The sequence below is a fragment of the Pristiophorus japonicus genome, chromosome 15, assembly GCF_044704955.1.
Source record: "Pristiophorus japonicus isolate sPriJap1 chromosome 15, sPriJap1.hap1, whole genome shotgun sequence".
Classification (NCBI taxonomy): domain Eukaryota; kingdom Metazoa; phylum Chordata; class Chondrichthyes; family Pristiophoridae; genus Pristiophorus; species Pristiophorus japonicus.
Genome location: NC_091991.1, coordinates 69,230,359 through 69,252,304, shown reverse-complemented (window position 1 = coordinate 69,252,304; position 21,946 = coordinate 69,230,359). Strand labels below are relative to the sequence as shown.

At 44.8% G+C, this 21,946-nt stretch overlaps 1 protein-coding gene across 1 annotated transcript in view; it reads right to left on the bottom strand.

The window, feature by feature from the left end:
• Nucleotides 1-21,946, bottom strand: part of ptprz1a (protein tyrosine phosphatase receptor type Z1a) — a 298,658-nt gene that overhangs the window by 241,363 nt on the left and 35,349 nt on the right. Inside the window, exon 2 of the mRNA XM_070901676.1 lies at nt 7,192-7,257. Coding sequence (XP_070757777.1) covers nt 7,192-7,257 — 66 coding nt within the window. The remainder of the gene's footprint in view (nt 1-7,191; nt 7,258-21,946) is intronic.

Below are 21,946 nucleotides of genomic sequence, written 5' to 3'. Positions count from 1 at the left end.
TGAACCCACTATGCCTGACAATCCAATCAGACCAACCGTGCCACAGTACAGCAATGATCTGACCGACTCACCCATGCCAGGACTTCGACTCAGGTGATCAACCCGGGAGCAGAGAGCTCCGGATCGCCTCAACTTGTAAATAACTTGTATCTAAGACTTTGGGGGGAGTGATGTTATGCATGTAAACTTTATAATAGTGTAAGACTTGCCACACAGAGGGAGCACCTGTTGGAGACCCAAGGGTCACGTGCACACCTCGTGCAAGCAAGTATAAAAGGTTGTCTGCCATGCTGCTTTGGCACTCTGGAGTTTTATTGACTAAGGTCACATCAGTTTGAGCTTACAGTATACAGCCTTGTGGAGTTATTCTGGACATAGCACTGAGAAACCTGCTCCCTGCCGATGGTAAGTCCTTAGCCGCCCCACTTGGTGCCAACGGGTGGTGCTACAAATGGAATTTCCACCCCTTAATCTTTGGAGAGGAGAGGGCAGAGAAAAGCTGCCATAATCTGATGCCCCCACCAAAGTTCTAAGAGCAATGCTCCCTGATCGGCAGTAAAGGTGGAACTTGCATCAGTCAATGACAGCTTCCATTTCAGAATGTCTCACCTCCTAAAATAGAGGAAGTCTGAGAACAGCTAGTAGGGTCCAGGAGGAGAGAAATTGAGAACAAAAAAAATGAACAAATTCTGTGTGGCCACGGTTAAGGCCCAGTGTAAGCACAACCAGAGACTGTATCAAAAACCTACAATACAAATTCTGAGCCAGGCCAGGGCTGGAAAATTCCATATGCTAGCTATTGGTAGTTTCCAGTTTTTGATGAGCTGAATAACAATATACTTCACTAGCTTTCAATATGTTCTGATGAAAGGTATGCATCTATTACATTAACTTGTGTTTTCTCTTTACTTATGTTGATTGAGCTCCTGTGTATTTCCAGCACTTATTGTTTTATTTCAGGAATGAATTGTTCATCCTTCCATCTCCAATCTATCATTATTTCTTTCACTGCTTTCTTACTGAATTGGAACCTTCATGGTCAGTTGTAGTGCTTCCCTGTTCCATTGACTAACTCCTTACCTTATACCAAAATTGTATTTAATTCATTTTGGATAATTCAATTCCCCTGATTAATATTCAAATAGTTTCTGTTTTTTGGTCACTGCAAACTCATGCAAACTAATTTTTTTTTAATTCTGCTTTGGCAACCAACTTTTGAAATATTTTTCCTGACCTCCCTCACACTCAAAAAGTTACAAGGAAAAGTTTGCTGGCTGATATGTAGCCCCTTTCTCAACTCCAGCCTCCAGCCTTCTCTCTTTGTTACTGACTTTCTTCTCTTACATTATTTATTGATACTTCTGTGATCAGTTCCCCTCTGAAACTTTTCTCCTGTTCTTTATAGGAAGTAAGCATTTTTGTAGAATTGAAATCACAATATATCAAATCTCTCATTATAATTCATTCTTTCTCAAGACTTCAAAACAGCGCCTCATCTCCCTTGGGTCTTTCTTCCTGCTTTAAAGCCGAAGTTTGATATCACCTGAATCATTACTTCCACATTTACCTGACCTGGCCTTCTCTTCTCTTCCTAACCTCAGTAGTGCCCTGCACTTTGGATGTTGGCTTAAGTTTCCCAATTTGAGAAAAACAGAAAGGCTAAATAGGATGAGACTTTGGAGAAGCAAATCTTCCAAAGGCAACCAGAATCATGCTGCTCTTTAGCATAGACACATGCTGTATTTGCATTAGCATTACTGGTGCTGTTCAGGGCTCTATTGGTCTGCCCCACATGATGATTGGATATGGACAGACACTCAAAAGAAAAGGAATAAAAGTGGAAAAAGTGAACACGATCTTTTTACAGTTCTAACTGTATTTTATTTTTCTCATGGAGAGTTCAAGTAGACCTCATTGTACACAATACACACAGAATTCTCACAATGAGTACTAACAAAAGGCAAATTTAAGACTGATACCAAGAAATTCTTTATTCACAAAGAATGGATGGAATGGATGGTTAGAGGGGGATTGGATGCTGTGATGGGAGAATGTAGGTTCTTTCTGGATGGATGAGTTTATATGCACCGAATGTAATCTGCGTAAATAAATATACCTACAATTATGTACAAGCACTGAGGGTTTCGTAACATATTTGTATGTAGGTTATTAAAGGAACATACTATAACAAAGAAGTTATCACCAAAATGTTTTGTGATATAGAAAATTATCAACTAGTCATAAAGTCTTTACATCGGTCCACTTCTATAAATTCTGTAAATTCCCACGATGAGCACAGGGGTGATAGGTGAATGGGACTTGGTGCGAGTTAGGACAGGGGCAGTGGAGTTTTAGATGTGCTCAAGATTATAGAGGGTGACAGATGGGAGACCAGACAGGTGGGCACTGTATTAGTCGAGTCTGCAGCTAACAAAGGCATGGATGACGGGTTTCAGCTGCAGGGGCCGAGAGGGGCGATGTTATGGAGGTAGACAGTCATTGTTGTTATGTATGTAAATATTGTAACTGTGTAATACTTGCCACCAGAGGGCACAAATGTTGGAGGCCCGAGGGTCAGCTGCACACCTTGTGCAAGGGAGTATAAAAGGTTATCTGCCATGCTGCTTAGGCACTCTGGAGTTGTATTAAAGAGACTAAGGTCACATCAGTTTTTAGCTCACAGTACTCAGTCTTGTGGAGTTCTTCCATACTTAACAATTGGCAACGAGTAACAGATTACGAACTTTCACGCAGTCGTGGCTGCCGTTGGTATTTTAGAGAGATTTGTAGAGGGTGATGATTGGGAAGCCTTTGCTGAGCGTCTTGACCAGTACTTCGTGGCCAACGAGTTGGATGGGGAAGATAATGCGATCAAACGCAGGGCGATTCTCCTCATCGTGTGTGGGTCCACAATATACGGCCTCATCAAGAATCTACTAGCACAAAGAGAAACCAGTGGAGAAGACATATAGAGAGTTGTGTACGGTGGTTCGGAACCACCTCAAGCCGAAGGAGAACGTCTTACTGGCCAGGTATCGCTTCTACATGCACCACCGCTCCAAGGGCCAGGATGTGGCGAGTTATGTCGCTGACCTGAGATGCCTTGCGGGAATTTGCGAATTTGCTGGATTTTTGGGGGAAATGCTGCGGGACTTTTTTGTGCTTGGCATCAGTCACGAGGTCATTCTTCGCAAGCTGCTGTCCGCCGAATCCCTAGACCTGAGCATGGTAGCCCAGGTATTCATCTCCATGAGCGATAATACCAGACAGATATCTTCCCAGCATCAAAGTTCACCGGCAAGTACTGTGCATAAAATAACGTCGCTAGTAGGCAGAACTGCTTATGGCTGCAAGACCTAGATGATTCAGAGTCCACCATCGGACGTGAATGCAAATCCATTAGCACCATATTGGCGCTGCAGGGGTAATCATCGAGCCCATCAATGTTGATTCAAGCACTACATGTGCAAAGGCTGCGAAACAATGGACACCTCCAGCAAACAAGGCACAAAGACCCAAACTAAGCCCAATTCAGACAAAGCTGCGCACCTACACCAAAGAGCTCATACCAGTCATTGGCAGAGCGGCAGTTAAGTTATCGTATGATGGGGCTGTGCATGATTTATCACTGTGGATTGTACCAGGCGATGGCCCAATGCTATTCGGCAGAAGCTGGCTGGGAAAGATTCGATGGAACTGGGACGACATCAAAGCACTATTTTTAGTGGATGATGCCTCATGCGCTCAAGTGCTGAACAAGTTTCCGCCGCTATTTGAACCAGGCATCGGCAACTTCACAGGTGCCAAGGTGCAGATCCATCTAGTCCCCGATGCAAGGCCCATTCATCACAAAGCTCGAGCGGTTCCATATACGATGAGGGAGAAAGTCGAGATCGAACTGGACAGACTTCAACGAGAGGGAATCATATCGCCAGTCGAGTTCAACGAGTGGGCCAGTGCGATTGTTCCAATGTTAAAAAGCAATGGCACGGTCAGAATCTGCGGAGACGACAAGCTAACGATCAACCAAGTCTCGTTACAAGACCAGTAACCGTTACTCAAGGCAGATGACCTGTTCGCAACATTAGCCGGGGGCGGGGGGGGAGTCGTTCACCAAGTTGGACTTAACCTCTGCCTACATGCCACAGGAGCTGGCTGAACCTTCGAAAAGATTGACGTGCATCAACACGCACAAAGGACTGTTTATATACTACAGGTGCCCTTTTGGGATTCGCTCAGCTGCTGCCATCTTCCAGAGGAATATGGAGAGTTTGCTGAAATCGGTTCTGTGCACTCTTGTGTTTCAAGACGACATCCTGATTACCGGTCATGACACCACCGAACACGTGCACAACCTGGAAGAAGTTCTAAGTCGACTAGACAGAGTGGGACTCAGGCTGAAACGCTCCAAGGTGTGTTTTCCTGGCGCCAGAGGTCGAATTTTTGGGGAGAAAGATTGCGGCAGATGACATCAGACCCATGGACTCTAAGACAGAGGCCATCAAGAATGCACCGAGACCACAGAATGTGATGGGGCTGCGTTCGTTCCTGGGACTCCTCAACTATTTTGGTAACTTTCTACCCGGGTTAAGCACTTTGCTGGAACCATTGCACATGTTGCTACATAAGGGTGATGACTGGGGTTGGGGTAAATCTCAAGAGACAGCCTTTGAGAAGGCCAGAAACCTACTTTGTTCTAATAAGTTACTTATACTGTATGATCCGTGTAAATGATTAGTGCTAGCTTGTGATGTATCTTCGTACGGGGTCGGCTGTGTGTTACAGCAAACCGATGTATCGGGAAAACTTCAACTGGTTGCATATGCGTCTAGAAGTCTGTCTAAGGCTGAAAGAGCCTACAGTATGATCAAGAAAGAGGCGTTAGCATGTGTATATGTGGTTAAGAAAATGCACCAATACCTATTTGGACTTCGGTTCGAGCTTGAAGCCGACCACAAACCGTTCATTTCGCTGTTTCAGAAAGCAAAGGTATAAACACCAATGCTTCGTCCTGCATCCAAAGATGGGCACTAACATACCTATGACTATGTTATCTGCCACAGATCAGGCACGGTGAAATGTGCTGATGCCCTCAGTCGGCTACCATTGCCTACTACCGGGGTGGAAATGGCGCAGCCCACAGACTTGCTTCTGGTCATGGATGCTTTTAAGAGCGAGGGGTCACCCGTCACTGCTCGCCAGATCAGGACCTGGACCAGTCAGGATCCTGTGCTGTCACTCGTAAAAAGTTGCGTCCTCAATGGGAGCTGGTCGGCTGCTCCGGGTGAAATGCAAGATGAAATTAAGTCGTTTCACCGACGCAAAAATGAAATGTCCATCCAGTCGGATTGTCTCTTATGGGGTAATCGCGTGGTTTTGCCAAAAAAACGCAGGGAAACGTTTATATGCGACCTACACAATACCCACCCAGGCATAGTCATGATGAAGGCTATAGCCAGGTCGGCATTGACTCGGACTTAGAGTCATGCGTACACCAGTGCAACACGTGCTCACAATTGAGCAATGCACCAAGGAAGGCTCCATCGGGTCGGTATCCACGTAGATTTTGCTGGCCCCTTTCTCGGAAAGATGTTTTTAGTTGTAGTGGGGATTGAATGCGTAATCATGTCATCCAGCACATCCACTGCCACCATTAAAAGCATCCGGGCTATGTTTGCCACCCATGGCTTGCCCGACGTCCTTTTCAGTGAAAATGAACTGTGTTTCACCAGCTCGGAATTCAACAAGTTTATGACCTGCAAGGCATCAAGCATGTCAGGTCTGCCCCGTTTAAGCCTGCATCCAATGGTCAAGCGGAACGGGCAGTCCAAACTATCAAGCAGAGCTTGAAACGTGTGATGGAAGGCTCCTTGCAGACCTGCTTATCTCGGGTTCTGCTCAGCTACCGGACGCGACCAAACTCGCTCACTGAGGTTCCCCCTGCAGAATTGTTAATGAAGAGAGCACTCAAAACCAGGCTCTCCCTAGTCCACCCGGATCTAAATGATGATGTGGAAACCCGGCGTCACCGGCAAAACATGTACCACAATCGTGCGGCTGTATCACGTGACATTGATGTTAACGACCCTGTGTTTGTCCTTACAATGGTCATGGTTCTAAATGAGTCGCTGGCACTGTCTTGGCCAAGGAGGGGAATAGAGTGTTTATAGTCAAACTATTGAATGGACAAACGTGCAGAAAGCATTTGGATCAGACCAAACTGCGGTTCACCGACAACCAGGAACAACCTGAAGAGGACATCACCATCATCGATCCACCAACACACACCCAACCAGCAATCGACCTCACTGTCAATCAAGAGGATGAACCTACCATTCCCAACAGTCCTGTCAGACCAGCCGTGCCACAGTGCAGCAATAGTCCGACCAACTTACCCATGCCAGAGTTTGAACTCAGACGATCAACCAGGGAGCGTAGGGCCCCGAATCATCTCAACCTGTAAATAATTTGCATCAAAGACTTTGGGTGGGGGTGGGGTGGGGGGGCAGTGATGTTATGTATGTAAACATTGTAACTGTGTAAGACTTGCCACCAGAGGGCGCAACTGTTGGAGGCCCAAGGGTCATCTGCACACCCCGTGCAAGGGAGTATAAAAGGTTGTCTGTCATGCTGCTTAGGCACTCTGGAGTTGTATTAAAGAGACTAAGGTCACATCAGTTTTAGCTCACAGTACTCAGTCTTGTGGAGTTCTTCCACACTTAACAATTGTGATGGAGAGGATGTGGGGTTGGAAACTCATAACCAGAAATATCTGTTATACTGGTTTTCTAAGTAAGAAAAATAGGTGCCTCCACCCTACACTTAAGGAGCAACATATTATCAATTTAGTATTGAACATGAAAACATAGTGAATGCAGGAAACATCATTGCCAAGCCAGTGAAAAAGTGCGGCACTAATTATATGCTTGAAAATTACTCCTTTACAAATGGTACTTTATATTTAAGAAAATAAAATGTATTTTAGTCAAAGACAAGTGATCTTAACCTTGCCTATGTTATGGGATAAGAACAGATTTTAGAATTATAAATCAGATTGCTGTATATATATTTTTGCATGAATCTACACCCTTAGTCTTTATCCATGCAAAGCTTATGTTGTCTTGTGTTTCATGACCAAATAAATTTGTTTAGGTTAGTAAATGTCTGTTATTAAGCACAAGAACTGCTTACCGGTGTATGACCAATCCACATCGTCAAAGAAATTGTTCTGTTGTCTGTAGAATCCATGTGTCACATCTGTAGAATGAAAATATTTATAACAAAAAACACAAAACATTATTAATGCAAATAGAAACATTACATATAATGATCACAGAACCAATTTTATGTCAACCACATAGCAAAGAATTATGGGCTCAATTTTCCCCAATGATCTGCACCGTTTTTTTGGCGCAGGCTGCTATTTTTGGCCGAAGTTAAAAAAACAAGTTTCCCCGATCAATTTGCACCAGCGTAACTCAGTTACGATTTTTTTTTTTTAGGTACTTTTTTTTTCAGCCAAAGGGGGCGTGACCTGCCACCCGCACCAATTCTGGCCATTTAGGCAAGTTTGACCAGCTGAGAATTATTCCAGTTCTTCTTAGGCCAGCATATGTAGAAAAACCTTCTGGAGAGTTAAGGAAATCGGCGCAGGTAAGTGCAACAGATGCCCGGACAGCAGCAGCAGGAAAGGTAAGAGAGAGGGGGAGAGAAGGGGGAGGACACCTTTTGGGTATTATTAGGTGCCGGGATCGGGAGGGAGGTAGTTGCGGGGGAGGGGACCAGGAGGCCAGGGCTAGGTGAGGGGGAGCGGACCAGGAGCTGTTCAGCCTGGGATAGATGCGGGGGAGCGGGCCAGGAGGCCATTCGGCCAGGGCTAGGTGCGAGGGAGTGGACCATGAGGCCACTCAGCCAGGGCTAGGTGCGGAGGAGCGGACCAGGAGCCGTTCAGCCTGGGATAGGTGCGGGGGAGCGGACCGGGAGGTCACTTGGCCAGGGCTAGGTGGGGGACCGGGAGGGAGGAGGCCAATTGGCCAGGGCTAGGTGCGGGGGAGTGGACCGGGAGTGAGGAGGCCACTTGGCTAGGGCTAGGTGCGGGGGAGTGGACCGGGAGGTCCTTCGGCCTGGGATAGGAGCGGAGATTGACACCGGCATCAGGAGGGCAGGGGACTTTAATAATTTAATAGAGGTAAGTTGCTGCAATGTATTTTAATGTGCTTGTGAAGTTGTTGCTGAAATGTATTTTAATGTGCTTGTGCAAGTTGCGAGCTGGTTGTATGTTTCACTTTCCAGCTTCAGCCCGCATTGTGTCCCTGATTACTGTGGCAATGCGTTCTTTTTGGCACAGATCAAGGCTCCACCCCCAAAACTAAAGGACAGGTTAGGCTGTGCTAAAATGAAGAAATCAAAAGGGGAAACTTGGAACAGTTTTATTTGGTGTACTTGGGCCCAAAAGAAACGGGTGTAACTCTTCAAGTACGCCCAAAAAAAGCTTTGGGGAAATTTGAGCCCTAAAACCCAAGGCTGTAGTCCATAAGGCCGAAGGGATTTGTCAGCTTTTAGTCCCATTAATTTTACCCCCAGAATTATTGCATTACCCTTATTATATGCTTCTCTAATCTGTTGATTTATACTCTGTCGAAGAGTGTAACTATTATTAGGGATCCAATAAGCTACGTCCACCAGTGTTTTCCATCCTTTGCTATTTCTTAACTCCACCCATACTGATTCTACATCCTGATTTTTTGGGCTAGGATCCTTTTTCATTACAGTCTTTATCTTTATCATCAGGGCTACCCCCTCTCCTTTTCCATTTTGCCTATCTTTTCTTAAAATCATGTGCTCTGGAATATTTAGTTCCTAACCTTGGTCACCCTGCAACCACGTCTCAGTAATGGCTACTAGATCAAACCCATTTATCCCAATTTGACTTGTTTCCAGCCAGCTAGCCTTCCTTTGACCTTCTCTCAAATCCCAGAGATTAAATTATTTGGATATTTGGGGACAGGTGCCCATGTAAGAATCAATACTACTGGGGTGCCCACGTGGGTTTCGGTACGGTACCTTGACAATAATTCATCTATCTTGTTACGAATGCTTTCTCCAAGAGGGGGTACCAGGCTACCTATTGGCAGCCTGGCCGAACCCGGGGGCACAATTGTCGAGCCGACCCGGCAGCCGGCCGACAAAAAAAAACATGGCGGCAGTGGCAGTGAGCCCTCCCCTTTAAGGGAAGCCGTGCCGCTGCTACAAAAGGCCACGGCCTCACTGGACCACCGGGGAAAAGGTTGTTTTGGCACCGCCGGGCCGAAGATTTTCTGAGGGGAATGTCGCCGTCGGGGGGGTTACATTGGCGGTGCGCACGGTGATAAATATGCTTAACACCGATCGGCAGCAGAGGAGCGGTAAGGAGGGGATCGGGACACCGCCGAGAAAACTCGGGAAGGCAATTAGGCTAACAGCAGCCATTCCACCAAAGATCGGCGGTGGTAACAGGCCTACAGGAAAGGGGCAATTTCAGCCCCTCTGTTTCTTCCTGAAATATCCTGCTTCATTTTACCCAAATCGCTACTCTGCTTTGTCTTATCTTTTCTCTTTAGAATTATAAATGTACCCTTATCTGAACCCTCCCTCACTTATTAATTTAAAGCCCTATCTACCGCCCTAGTTATTCGATTTGCTAAGTTCTCTTTTTTATATTAAAAAAAATTATACAGAAATTTGCATGTGGGACATGAAGTGTGATTGACATTGGCCCTGCAAAATCCAGGCAAATATCGTTTATTCTTCGTTCTATTTCCCATACTTCTGCTCTCACCCCTTTCCCTCCCTCTCAGAACCACGACAGGGTTCTACTTGCCCTCATCTTTCATCCCACTAGTCTCCACGTTCAATGATCATCCTCCACCATTTCCGCCACCTCCAGCGTGACCAATCACATCTTCCCCTCCCCTCCCCTTTAAGCATTCCAAAGGGACCACTTCCTCTGCGATACCCTGGTCTACTTCTCAATCACCCCCAGCACCCCATCTCCTACCCTTGGCAACTTCCCGTGCAACAACTGCCTTTTTATCCCACTGGCCAGGGCCCCAAACATTCCTTCCAGGTGAAAGAGTGATTTACTTGTACTTCTTTCAATTTAGTATACTGTATTCGCTGCTCACGATGTGGTCTCCTCTAAATTGGGGAGACCAAGTGAAGATTGGGTGACTGCTTTGCAGAGCATCTTCGTTCAGTCCGTAAGCGTAACCCCGAGCTTCCGGTCACCTGTCACTTTAATTTTCCGCTCCACTCCCACTCTGATCTCTCTGTCCTCAGCCTCTTACACTGGTCCAATGAAGCTCAACGTAAGCTCGAGGAACAGCATCTTATCTTTCATTTAGGCACTTTACAACCTTCTGGACTGAAATAGAGTTCAACAATTTCAAACCATAACCTCTGTCTCTATTTTTTTCCTGTTTTTTTTCTCTCTTTCCCAAGGCAGCTGTTGATGATTCTGCCATCTCCATTTACACCCTATCCAGACTCATCTTTTGTTTCTTAACTTGTCCCATTACCATCTCCCTTTGCCTTGCACCATCATCATCCCTTTTGTCTCTTAATCTCTTCTGCCCTCCCCCCTTTCTCTGCCCTTGCACTTGCTTAAAAACCTGTTGTATCTCCAACTTTTTCCAGTTCTGACGAAGGGTCATCGACCTGAAATGTTAACTCTGTTTCTCTCTCCCCAGATGCTGCCTGACCTGCTGAGTATTTCCAGCATTTTCTGTTTTTATTTCAGATTCCAGCATCTGCAGTTTTTTGCTTTTGTACTGTTGTTTATTGCTATTGTGTTAAAATAGCATTAAGGTCAATGACACACCTTCCTTGACTACCAGTTTACCAGTTATTTTAGTTTTCATATCTAATTCTATGAATGCCATTATAGCATCATTGTTAAACTGCCTTCAATGTAGCACATAGTGTGATGAAGGACTGAGGTGTGTACCTTGTGTTTTTGTTTAGCTTTGTTGATAATGGTTTGTGTGCCACACCTGCATTTATGAGTGAAAGCAAAAGAATCTCCTTATGTCACCAATAGCTTGATGATTGAGGATCCTTGTGAAAAATGGCACTCACATTTTGCAGTTTAATTTAATCTGTCCACCGTGTTTTGTGTTCATCTTCCTGCCTGTGTTATTTTAATGCAGTTGTCAACCTGTTATGATTGTGTTAAAATAGTGGGTTTGGAACATTTACATGAACGTGTTAACTACTACACTAAAAATAGTGCACGGAAGGAACTAAACTCCTGTAGAGCACCCCGTGTGGAGCTGTTAGACCTTCTGCATGGATCTGGATGAATTAGAAAGGTTGTAGCGGTGTGGAAACCAGCACGAGGCAGTACATTGGTCACGAGAATCAACCAAAGTCCTAGCTGGGTTCAGGAACTGAGGGCTGGATTTTCAGGGGGGGGGGGGGGGTGGGAGAGGTCAGCGGGCATGATCCGTGGGAGATTCGGGTGGGAAAGTGTTTTTTTTCCTAGCGGGTTGGGATCCCGCTGTGAACTCACCGCCTCGCGCCTTTCCCGATGTCAGGTCTGTCTGCGCTGAGCAGACCTGACACACAGCGGTGGGTTCACAGCAGGAGGCCCCAATTCAGGTCATTTGTGGCTTGTTTAGAGCCACTGAAGAATGAATTTCAGCTCACCTTCTGAATTTGACAGCTCGCCCACGGGGTCCACGAGCACGTCAGTCAAGCTGAGGCAGGAGTTCAGTGGCCATTATATCAGCTGTTGAGTTGACAGCTTCAAATGTACAGTAAAAGCTCCTACCTTACAGAGAAATTTTCCCTCAGCCACAAAATCTTCTTCACTACATTTCCAGAACAGATTCACCATACTGCAAGACTTTACACAAGTCTCCAGCCAGTCTGACCTCATTACCTCTCTCACCACTGACAGATCGCTTCTGCAGCTCTACTTCACCTGCCATCAACTCCATCAGCATGGGTTCCCTTAAAACTCTCTCACTACAAACAGCCCCAACACCAGCAGCATCAACAACACCACCAACCTTCTCCGCAATCACCTTATGCTGCAGAATGGAGGACATCAGCACCCGAGCACATTGCTGCCCGGGATGTCAGGGATGGCCTCACCATGGCCAGATTTACTTAACTTGACACTGTCCACCCTGGCTGCCATATGATGCGCCAGGTTGGCAGCACCTCACACAAACACCATAAAGCATCCCTACAATGCCCAAGCCATTCCTTTCACACTCATCACTATAAGCATATAGAGGGAGTCATAGGAAAGCCTGGGTGCAGCTGTGTACCTCTGTGCAGTGCTTGTCAGTATTTGCAGCACCTCAATGCAGTATAACACTGACAGCACAATTATCAAAATAAAGTTGGCCATGGTCCCTTTAAGGAAACCAGCTGATGACACATCAAATGATGTCACCAGACCTGCTTCCTCTAATTGGCTGGGAAACACACTGGGCGGGCTTAACAAGCCAAATCAACGGAAATTCATTTCAGAGGTCATGGCGGAAACAGCAGCAGGGTCAAGACCTGCCACCGACATTGCCCGCCATGGACCTGCCAAGGTTAGCAAAATCACGGCCTTAATGTTGAGACCCCGGTGATGAGTTATAATCAGCTAAGGAGCTTACTGGCAGCATCTCGGCTGGTCCAAGGTATTTCAAAGCTGCATGGCACCAGCATTCTTTTTAATTAGTTCTGAAAAATGTTATTTGTCGGAATCAAGTCCTTTTGGCCAAACTTAGCAACACTCGTATTCCTAATTCACAGAAAAGGGAATTTGTTGCAAGTTTTCAAAAGTTACTGCATAGTAAATAGCTCAAATTGTAGTTCACCTCAATGCTGGCTAATACAAATATTATTTTATTTCTGTGGTTAACCACCTACAATTAGTCTAAGCCATTAAAACGTTGCTCTGATGGTCAAACAATTGCAGTTGGGCGTCACGAGTCACCAACTTAAAAATACTACTCATCAATTTACATACCTACCTTGAGAATGAAGATTACTGTGATTTCGTGTGACTATTCGGAGAGTGTCATTATGGCCTTTACACAGCACAATACCCTGTATGATGACATCTCTCCCTGAAGCTATTGAGCAAAGGTTCTTTAATTGCTGTTTGCTTTCAGTAAATGCATCATATATTAGAAGGGGCAGAAGAATATAAAGTTGCAAAGCTTATATTACCATCTTACTTAATGTTTATCTTGTACTTTGCGTTTTACAATCCTCAACCAAAACTGAGAATTGTCACCATTTAAGTTAGAGCCTGCTTTGGTCAGATTCATTAAAATGTCTTTCGTGAAACAAACATAGAAAATGTGGAGCCATTCAGCTGAGAGTTTGTTTAGTTTCCTGGTGTGAAGGATTTATTTTCCGACTACCATGCAAGGCTCAAATCACGACTGTGGCTACATGCAACACACGAGTGTTGGGGAAACCCCAATTCTTGGTTGAAATTTACAAACTCCACTTCTGAAAGTCTCTGAACCTGAAGCTTAGATGCAGTTTTCCTTCAGCGGCTTTCAGTTTCAGCAAGTGTTATCTCACTGGGGAGGGGAAGGAGGGGCAACAACTGGGTAGAATTCTAATTCTGGCCAGTGCACCAATTTAGTCGCAGAGGGAAGCGTTAGTCAGACCACCGCCTCCCCAACACCCACTTCCTATCCTTTATCATTGCTGCTGCTTATGTGGGCTATAACATTGACAAATTGAGTTCCATTTTATATGATTGAGTGAGAGTTAAAGGCCAGAAATTACCCAGAAATTGGACATGGCATGTCAGTTTAAACTGACCGTATCGGGAAGGTTTTAAAGCTCAGTCGGCCCATAGAATATCTACACTTTGGATCTGTGACTGCTGGAGGCTGCAATTGAATAAGAAGGTTTGCACTTCATACAGCACCTTATCATGTCGATGATCACTTGATCAGCTCCGCTGGGCAGGCCACATTGTCTGCATGCCAGACACGAGACACCCAAAGCAAGCGCTCTACTCAGAACTCCTTCATGGCAAACGAGCCAAAGGTGGACAGAGGAAACGTTACAAGGACACCCTCAAAGCCTCCCTGATAAAGTGCAACATCCCCACCGTTACCTGGGAGTCCCTGGCCAAAGACCGGTCTAAGTGGAGGAAGTGGATCCGGGAGGGCGCTGAGCGCCTCGAGTCTCATCGCCGAGAGCATGCAGAAAACAAGCGCAGGCAGTGGAAAGATTGTGCGGCAAACCAGTCCCACCCACCCTTTCCCTCAACGACTGTCTGTCCCACCTGTGGCAGGGACTGTGGCTCTCGTATTGGACTGTTCAGCCACCTAAGGACTCATTCTGAGGGACTGCCTATGATGATGGATGTCAATGAAACTTGTCAAAGCACGCCACACAACAAGTTACTTTTCAAGTGCATCTTTGTTTTGCAGACAAACCAAGCAACCCACAAGCAGCAGATGATTTACCACTTAATTAGCTTCAGTTGCATCTACTGAGTGCATTAATTGCTATATACAGCGTATAATTCTTACATGTATAAGTTAACTAACACTATTCTGCTTACACCATCAGACACTAAGGTGCTAGACTTTCCGTTATCATCGCTATCGCCCCAAAATGGGTAATATTTCCAGCATTAGTGGTTGTTTTATTTTCGGGATCGCCAGAATATCGTCCATTTTAAAAACTGCTCGTTTCATCTTTTTAATTTGGGCGATCGCCATAATGATGTGAAATGGGCGATAACGACGTATTCAGTCATGTAGGCCAGCGTCCATAGCATGCGTGTTTTGTTTTTAAGTAATTAACTTTTCCCGCAATTCAGGTGGTCAGGGTCATCGGCGCATGCTCAGAAGACAGAGGGAGAGAGACCACATTATTGTCGAGGCTAGCAGAGAAAAGATAAAACCTGATACTAAAATGGAGATGAATTATGAGGAGTTGGGAGTGAGTGATGTTGGTGAGGTGGCAGAGGTGGGTGAGGTGGGTGAGGGAAGTGATTTGGCGGAGGCCGGAACGATTTTCTGATGAAGCAAATGCTGCCCTTGTACACGAGGTGGAAATTCGGTGGGGCCAATTAACACGGGTGGTCGAGGGAAACCCCCCCCACCCCCAGTATATACCAAAAAATTTGGGTGGAGGTCGCTGAAGTTGTATCATTGGAGGCCCACGATGTCAGAGAGCCAAACCAGTTTCGCAAGCGCTGGAATGACCTGGTTATGTCTGCAAGAGTAAGTATTAAATTATTAAATTAATAATTGTAATGATGCAGTAATTCATTAATTAAACTGTAAATTTGCCAGATTGTAATTAAGCTGGCAATCTTGGTGTCATTTATTAGTTCCTAACCACGATCTTATTGAATTTATTCTCCGACTGTAGATATAACCATTCATCCATTGCATACAAAGTGTATTAGCATATAACGTTAACGATGAATGGGCGATGACTGATTGTGGATTATACTATCTGTGTATTCTGTAATAGTATCTAGTAATATCTGTAATAGTACCCAGGCAATTAGCTTATGCCATGCTCTTGTCACTCTTGCAGACGAAGATATCTAAGAATCATGCTGAATGCAGGTGCACAGGAGAAGGGCCTGCTGACCTCTACCAATTAATCAACCTGGAAGAGCGGGCCTCAGCACTTGTCGGTGTGTATAATTGTTCGGCCACCCATGGTGGTGCTAATCCCGTTGTTGCGCCATGTGAGTAATGTATCAACCATTGGCGATTTCAAGTAATTTAATGCCATTTGAGTATAATTATATGAATGATGTAATGTTACGTAATTAATGATGGGATCATGAAATCTCATTGTAATGCCATGCAGCCTCTGAACTATCATGATGTTAATTATATGTGACCTCTGTTGGTGATATTTATTGCAGTAGTGTTGTTCCTCGTACATATGCCTGCACAGCATAAGCATTCTCATGTCACCCTGGCCTCCCCTTCTCTTCTACTAACCTCAATTATGTTTTCTAGCTCCCCAGGAACAAGGCAGGAACGTGAAGGCCCCTAGAGCGTCATCACTTCTGATGCAGTTTGTGCTGACCACGGAGGAGGTGAGCGAGGAGGATAATGCGCCTCAAGCGTGCTGCTCAACTCAAGGGTCCAATGTACCTGCAGCTACGTACTCATCAACTGAGGAAACAGCGGGGCTAAACATCTTGCAGCAGGGCACCCAGAGTGGTCCAGCACTTACACCGACCCCACGGAGGTTGGTTCGGCAAGGTAGGATTGCGCAACGACAGGCAGATGTCAACCTGAACATGGTTTCATTGTCGCAGATGAGCATTGAAATTGGTCGAGAGCTCCTCCAGGCAATGGGTGGATAGACCGGTAACATTGCCGCATTCTGCGCGTATTTCTGAGGACATGGCGCAGATGGTTTCGGCAATGCAGAGAATGGCTGATTTCGCTGATGCCATGCGGCAGGCGGTGGTCTCGGGATATGACATTGCATCCCAAGATGCCATACCATCCATGCCGACAAATGCGAGTCAGGAGGAAGCAGTTGCTTCTGACTCAGATGATGTTTCTTTGGAAACAGTTTCTCCAGCTTCACTACAAAATGTGACTCTGCCACCAACTGTCACCAACGTAACTTCACACATAGCGGTCATTTATGAGCTGCTGACACAACAGTCTTGCAGCTGCGTAACTACCACGGGGCTTTTCCTGCGGTGTAGGGTGGGGTGGGGGCATGGGTTAATTGCCAGGCTGATTGTGCTCCCAGAGGTCCTCGTCCTCCTCCTGCTCCACTTCCGCCTCCCCTCTCTCCTGAGGTGGACCGGCAGTCCCATCTGGCAATTCTTGTCCCCTCCTGATAGCTAAGTTATGCAACATGCAGCACACCACGATGAACTCAGCGATCTGCTCAGGGTGGTATTGTAGGTTGCCTCCTGAGTCGTCCAGGCATCTGAAGCACTGCTTAAGAACTCCAATTGTCTTTTCGACGATATTGCGTGTGACTATATGGCTTTCGTTGTAGCGCTTCTCGGCTTCTGTCTGAGTCTTTCGCAAGGGTGTTCTGAGCCAGCTGGCAAGGCCATATCCTTTATCGCCCAGCATCCAACCGTGACCTTGTGGCTGACTCTTAAACAGGTCAGTCCTCTCAAGAAGATGGGTGCATCAAGGGGCGATGGGGGGGAGGAACGTAACACAATCACAATCACTAAGGAGGTGATACTCAGTAAGATAATGGGACTAAAGGCAGATAAATCTCCTGGACCTGATGGCTTGCATCCCAGGGTCTTACAGAAGTAACGGCAGGGATAGTGGATGCATTGGTTGTAATTTACCAAAATTCCCTGGATTCTGGGGAGGTACCAGCAGATTGGAAAACTGCAAATGTAACACCCTTATTTAAAAAAGGAGGCAGACAAAAAGCAGGAAACGATAGACTAGTTAGCCTAACATCTGTAGGTTGGGAAGATGCTGGAGTCCATTATTAAAGAAGCAGTAGCAGGACATTTGGAAAAGCAAAATTTGGTCAGGCAGAGTCAGCATGGATTTATGAAGGGGAAGTCATGTTTGACAAATTTGCTAGAATTCTTTGAGGATGTAACGAACAGGGTGGATAAAGGGGAACCAGTGGATGTGATGTATTTGGACTTCCAGAAGGCATTTGACAAGGTGCCACATAAAAGGTTACTGCACAAGATAAAAGTTCAGGGGGTTGGGGGTAATATATTAGCATGGATAGAGAATTGGCTAACGAACAGAAAACAGAGAGTAGGGATAAATGGTTCATTCTCGGGTTGACAATCAGTAACCAATGGGTTGCTGCAGGGATCAGTGCTGGGACCCCAATAATTTACAATCTATATTAACAACTTGGAAGAAGGGACTGAGTGTAACGTAGCCAAGTTTGCTGACGATACAAAAATGGGAGGAAAAGCAATGTGTGAGGAGAACACAAAAAATCTGCAAAAGGACATAGACAGGCTAAGTGAGTGGCAAAAATTTGACAGATGGAGTAAAATGTTGAAAAGTGTGAGGTCATGCACTTTGGCAGAAAAAAATCAAAAAGCAAGTTATTATTTAAATGGAGAAAGATTGCAAAGTGCTGCAGTACAGCGGGACCTGGGGGTACTTGTGCATGAAACACAAAAGGTTAGAATGCAGGTACAGCAAGTGATCAGGTAGGTCAATGAAATCTTGGCCTTTATTGCAAAGGGGTTGGAGTATAAAAGCAGGGAAGTCTTGCTACAGCTATACAGGGTATTGGTGAAGCCACACCTGGAGTACTGCATGCAATTTTGGTTCCATATTTACGAAAGGATATACTTGCTTTGGAGACAGTTCACCGAAGGCTCACAAGGTTGATTCCAGAGATGAGGGGGTTGACTTATGAGGAAAGGTTGAGTAGGTTGGGCCTCTACTCATTGGAATTCAGAAGAATGAGAAGTCATCTTATCAAAACGTATAAGATTATGAGGGAGCTTGACAAGGTGGATGCAGAGAGGGGTTTCCACTGATAAGGGAGACTAGAACTAGAGGGCATAATCTTAGAATAAGGGGCCACCCTTTTAAAACTGAGATGAGGAGAAATTTCTTCTCTGAGGGTTGTGGATCTGTGGAATTTGCTGCCTTAGAAAGCTGTAGAAGCTGGGACATTGAATAAATTTAAGACAGAAATAGACAATTTCTTACATGATATGGGAATAAGGGGTTATGGAGAGCGGGCAGGGAAGTGGAGCTGAATCCATGATCGTATTAAATGGCAGAGTAGGCTCGAGGGACTGTATGGCTTACTCCTGCTCATGTTTCTTATGTTCTTATGTACCAGGAAAATTTGCATTTACTGCCATGATTATTTGCTTGTGGTTGACAACGAGCTGCACATTTAGGGAGTGAAATCCCTTTCGGTTACAGTAAACCTCTGCATACTCTAAAGTTGCTTGCAGGGCGATGTGCATACAGTGTATTGCACCCTGCACCTTGGGGAAGTTTGCTATTCTTGAGAACCCCAAAGCCCTCTCACTCTGTGCCTCCTTGGTCATTGGGAAGTTTATAAAGTCCATCCTACGAGCGTAAAGGGCTTCAGTCACCTGTCGAATGCAGCGATATGTGGTGCGCTGAGAGATGCTGAAAATGTCGCCAGGTGAGGCCTGAAAGGAGCCTGATGCATAGAAGGAAAGTGCCGCAGTAACCCTAACCTCAACGGGCAGTGCAGTCCTGATGGTGCTGGTTGGCTGCAGATCGCCCTTAATTAGCTGGCATATCTCACTGATGACCTCCTTTCAGAAACACAGCCTCCTAACGCACGCGTTATCAGACAAGTCCAGGTATGATCACTTATCCCTGTAAATGCGTTGGGCATAAGGTTTCCTCCTCCTTAGCAGTCTGCCACCTCTTTGATTGGGCACATAATGCTCTTCAATGAACCTTCCTCCATCCCATGTGAGTAGTCATCAATACTGGCTGAGAAATTACTGGTCCCATTACTATAAATGCCCTAATATGTCTTCAAAATTATTAAATTATCCCCTACAAATGCAACATAAACTCAACATTCACCATAATATGTTTAGATGATTGTCAAGATTTTAAAACGCCCTTAAAATCACTCACGAATTACTTCAATGCTACCATCAAATTGAAGCAGCCTTTTATTAAAAGTCCTCTGATTTACAAAATGGTGTCCTTAACGCTAGGTTAAGGTCAGGTGAGTGCAGCTTTTCTTGAGCGTCTTTTTGGGCAAGCGATCATTTGGGCGATACATGGGTGACATGCCAAAAGTAGTGCTCGGCGATAATCTGGGCGGTATTTGGGTGTTAATTTCCATTATAAACAGTCTTCTGGGCAGTGACGAGTGATGACGTCAGAATTTTATTAACAACATATGGGCGGGCAGTTCAGCTCATTCCCGGTGGTAATTGTATGCCGAAAGTTCCTCCAGCGATAATTGGGCATTAGTTTCCATTTATAATCAAATATGGGCAGTAAACTGAATCTCGACGGTTATATAGGCAGTAAATGGGTGGATATATGCCGGAAGTCTAGCGAAAGACACATGGATGTACACATGGCATAATTTTGGAAAACCAAACAATTCAGTTAAGTACCTTGTGTACTGTTCCTGATTGGGATGTTTAGGGAACCTATTATTTTAATCTGATATTGCTGCAATGCATCCAAAATTAGTTTCTAATAACAACCAATTGTCGTGTTAAAAATCTGTTTTTGTTAGACAGTGGTTTTTAATTACAATACATTAAGGCAAATAATAATGAGTTTGAAAGGCAAGGTATTCTAATTATGTGAGACTAAAAATACATATATTTCCAAGGCTTTTACATCTTTATTCTGTTTGACCATACATTTGTTTGAATAGATATGGTTTATTAATATAAAAGTTAAATTATGCAAGGTTCAGATTCGATCTTCCAACCTGCTGACTTCCGCTTCTCAGCTGAGTTGCTTTAAGGAAATGCAGGGGCCAAATGCCTCCCAGAAGGAAATACAATTGAGGGAGAGTCACCACAAATGTTCCCTCGAAGTTGCTCGCGTGCTCGGCTGAGCAGTAATCTGCAAGGTACAGCGCAGGCCGCTCTCAAGCTTTTCCATTTGAAACACTGCGCATGCTCAGAAATTTAAAGGGACCGTGCATTGAAATAAACCAGACCGCACACAACAAAGACAATTTAACAGGAACATTGGTCACCACTGTGACATGGTCATAAGCCAACATGACCAACTCAAGAGAAGCATTGGCAGAGGTCCAGCAGTAAGTGATCCCTGTAGCTCTTCCGCTCTCTCAAGTGGACGTAAAAGATCCCATGGCACTCTTTTGAAGAAGAGCAGGAGAGTTATCCCTGGTGTCCTAGTATCCCTCAATCACCATAACAAAAACAGATTATCTGGTCATTGTCACATTGCTGTTTGTGAGAGCTGCCGCATTTCCTACATTACAACAGTGACTACACTCCAAAAGTACTCAATTGGCTATAAAGCGCTTTGTGATGTCCAGTGGTCGTGAAAGGAGCTATAGAAATCCAAGTCTTTTTTTTCATCTCCAAGTATGGATGGCATAGGAAGAACAGAATAATTGAAAAATGCAGGGGAAAACTTAGAGGACAACCTACTCTCAGAAATCAAATAAATCACATATCAGCAACAACATATTTGTTTTGAAGCTGGTTCCAACAATTATTTTGAGGCGAATTAAATTTAAATGTTGTTTTGAATACATTAACCATTTGTTTTAATCTGTCAAGCACTGGTCAGACTTTGTCCCACAATACTGTTTTGCAATAAGCCTCTCCTGAACGGCACAAAGACTCCTTGCTGCAAATATTTAATCAAGTTACAAAAATACTACTCACGTTTTACTGTCATCTTTCTCTACAGTACCAAGCCTATACAGGAACTGATTGGGACCATATAATGGGGAACAAATACATGCAGTCATTTCTAGACATTTACACTAGAGAAGCTTCCAGTAGAATGGCCCAAGTGAAAATGTAGAGTTTGAAATGAGACTTCCACCTCATAATAGTAAATTGTAGACAACCAGACACCTGCTTACCATCAATCTTTGTCAATCTCGATGAAATAATCTACTCAGCAATGCTTCTCAGCAATGCTTGCATTACTGACGAGGCTTAAAATATTCAATACATAATTACTATATGACCTGGCATATCAATTTGAATTGTAAAAGTACCCTACAGAGCTCACAGATGTACACGACATACATCAATGACATTCACTGGCTAAATTATTCATTCAGATGCCGCCCATTCCAAAACCATTACATGCAAATTATTAGTTGCATCAAGACAGATCGCTTCACTTTTAAAGCATGATGCAATGTAATGTAATTATTCTCAAAGGTAATTTCAAAACCATGTGCATAACATACTGACCAACTGTGTAAAAAAAGTGTATGCAGTTTCAGTGGTGTGCCCATTGAACTCATT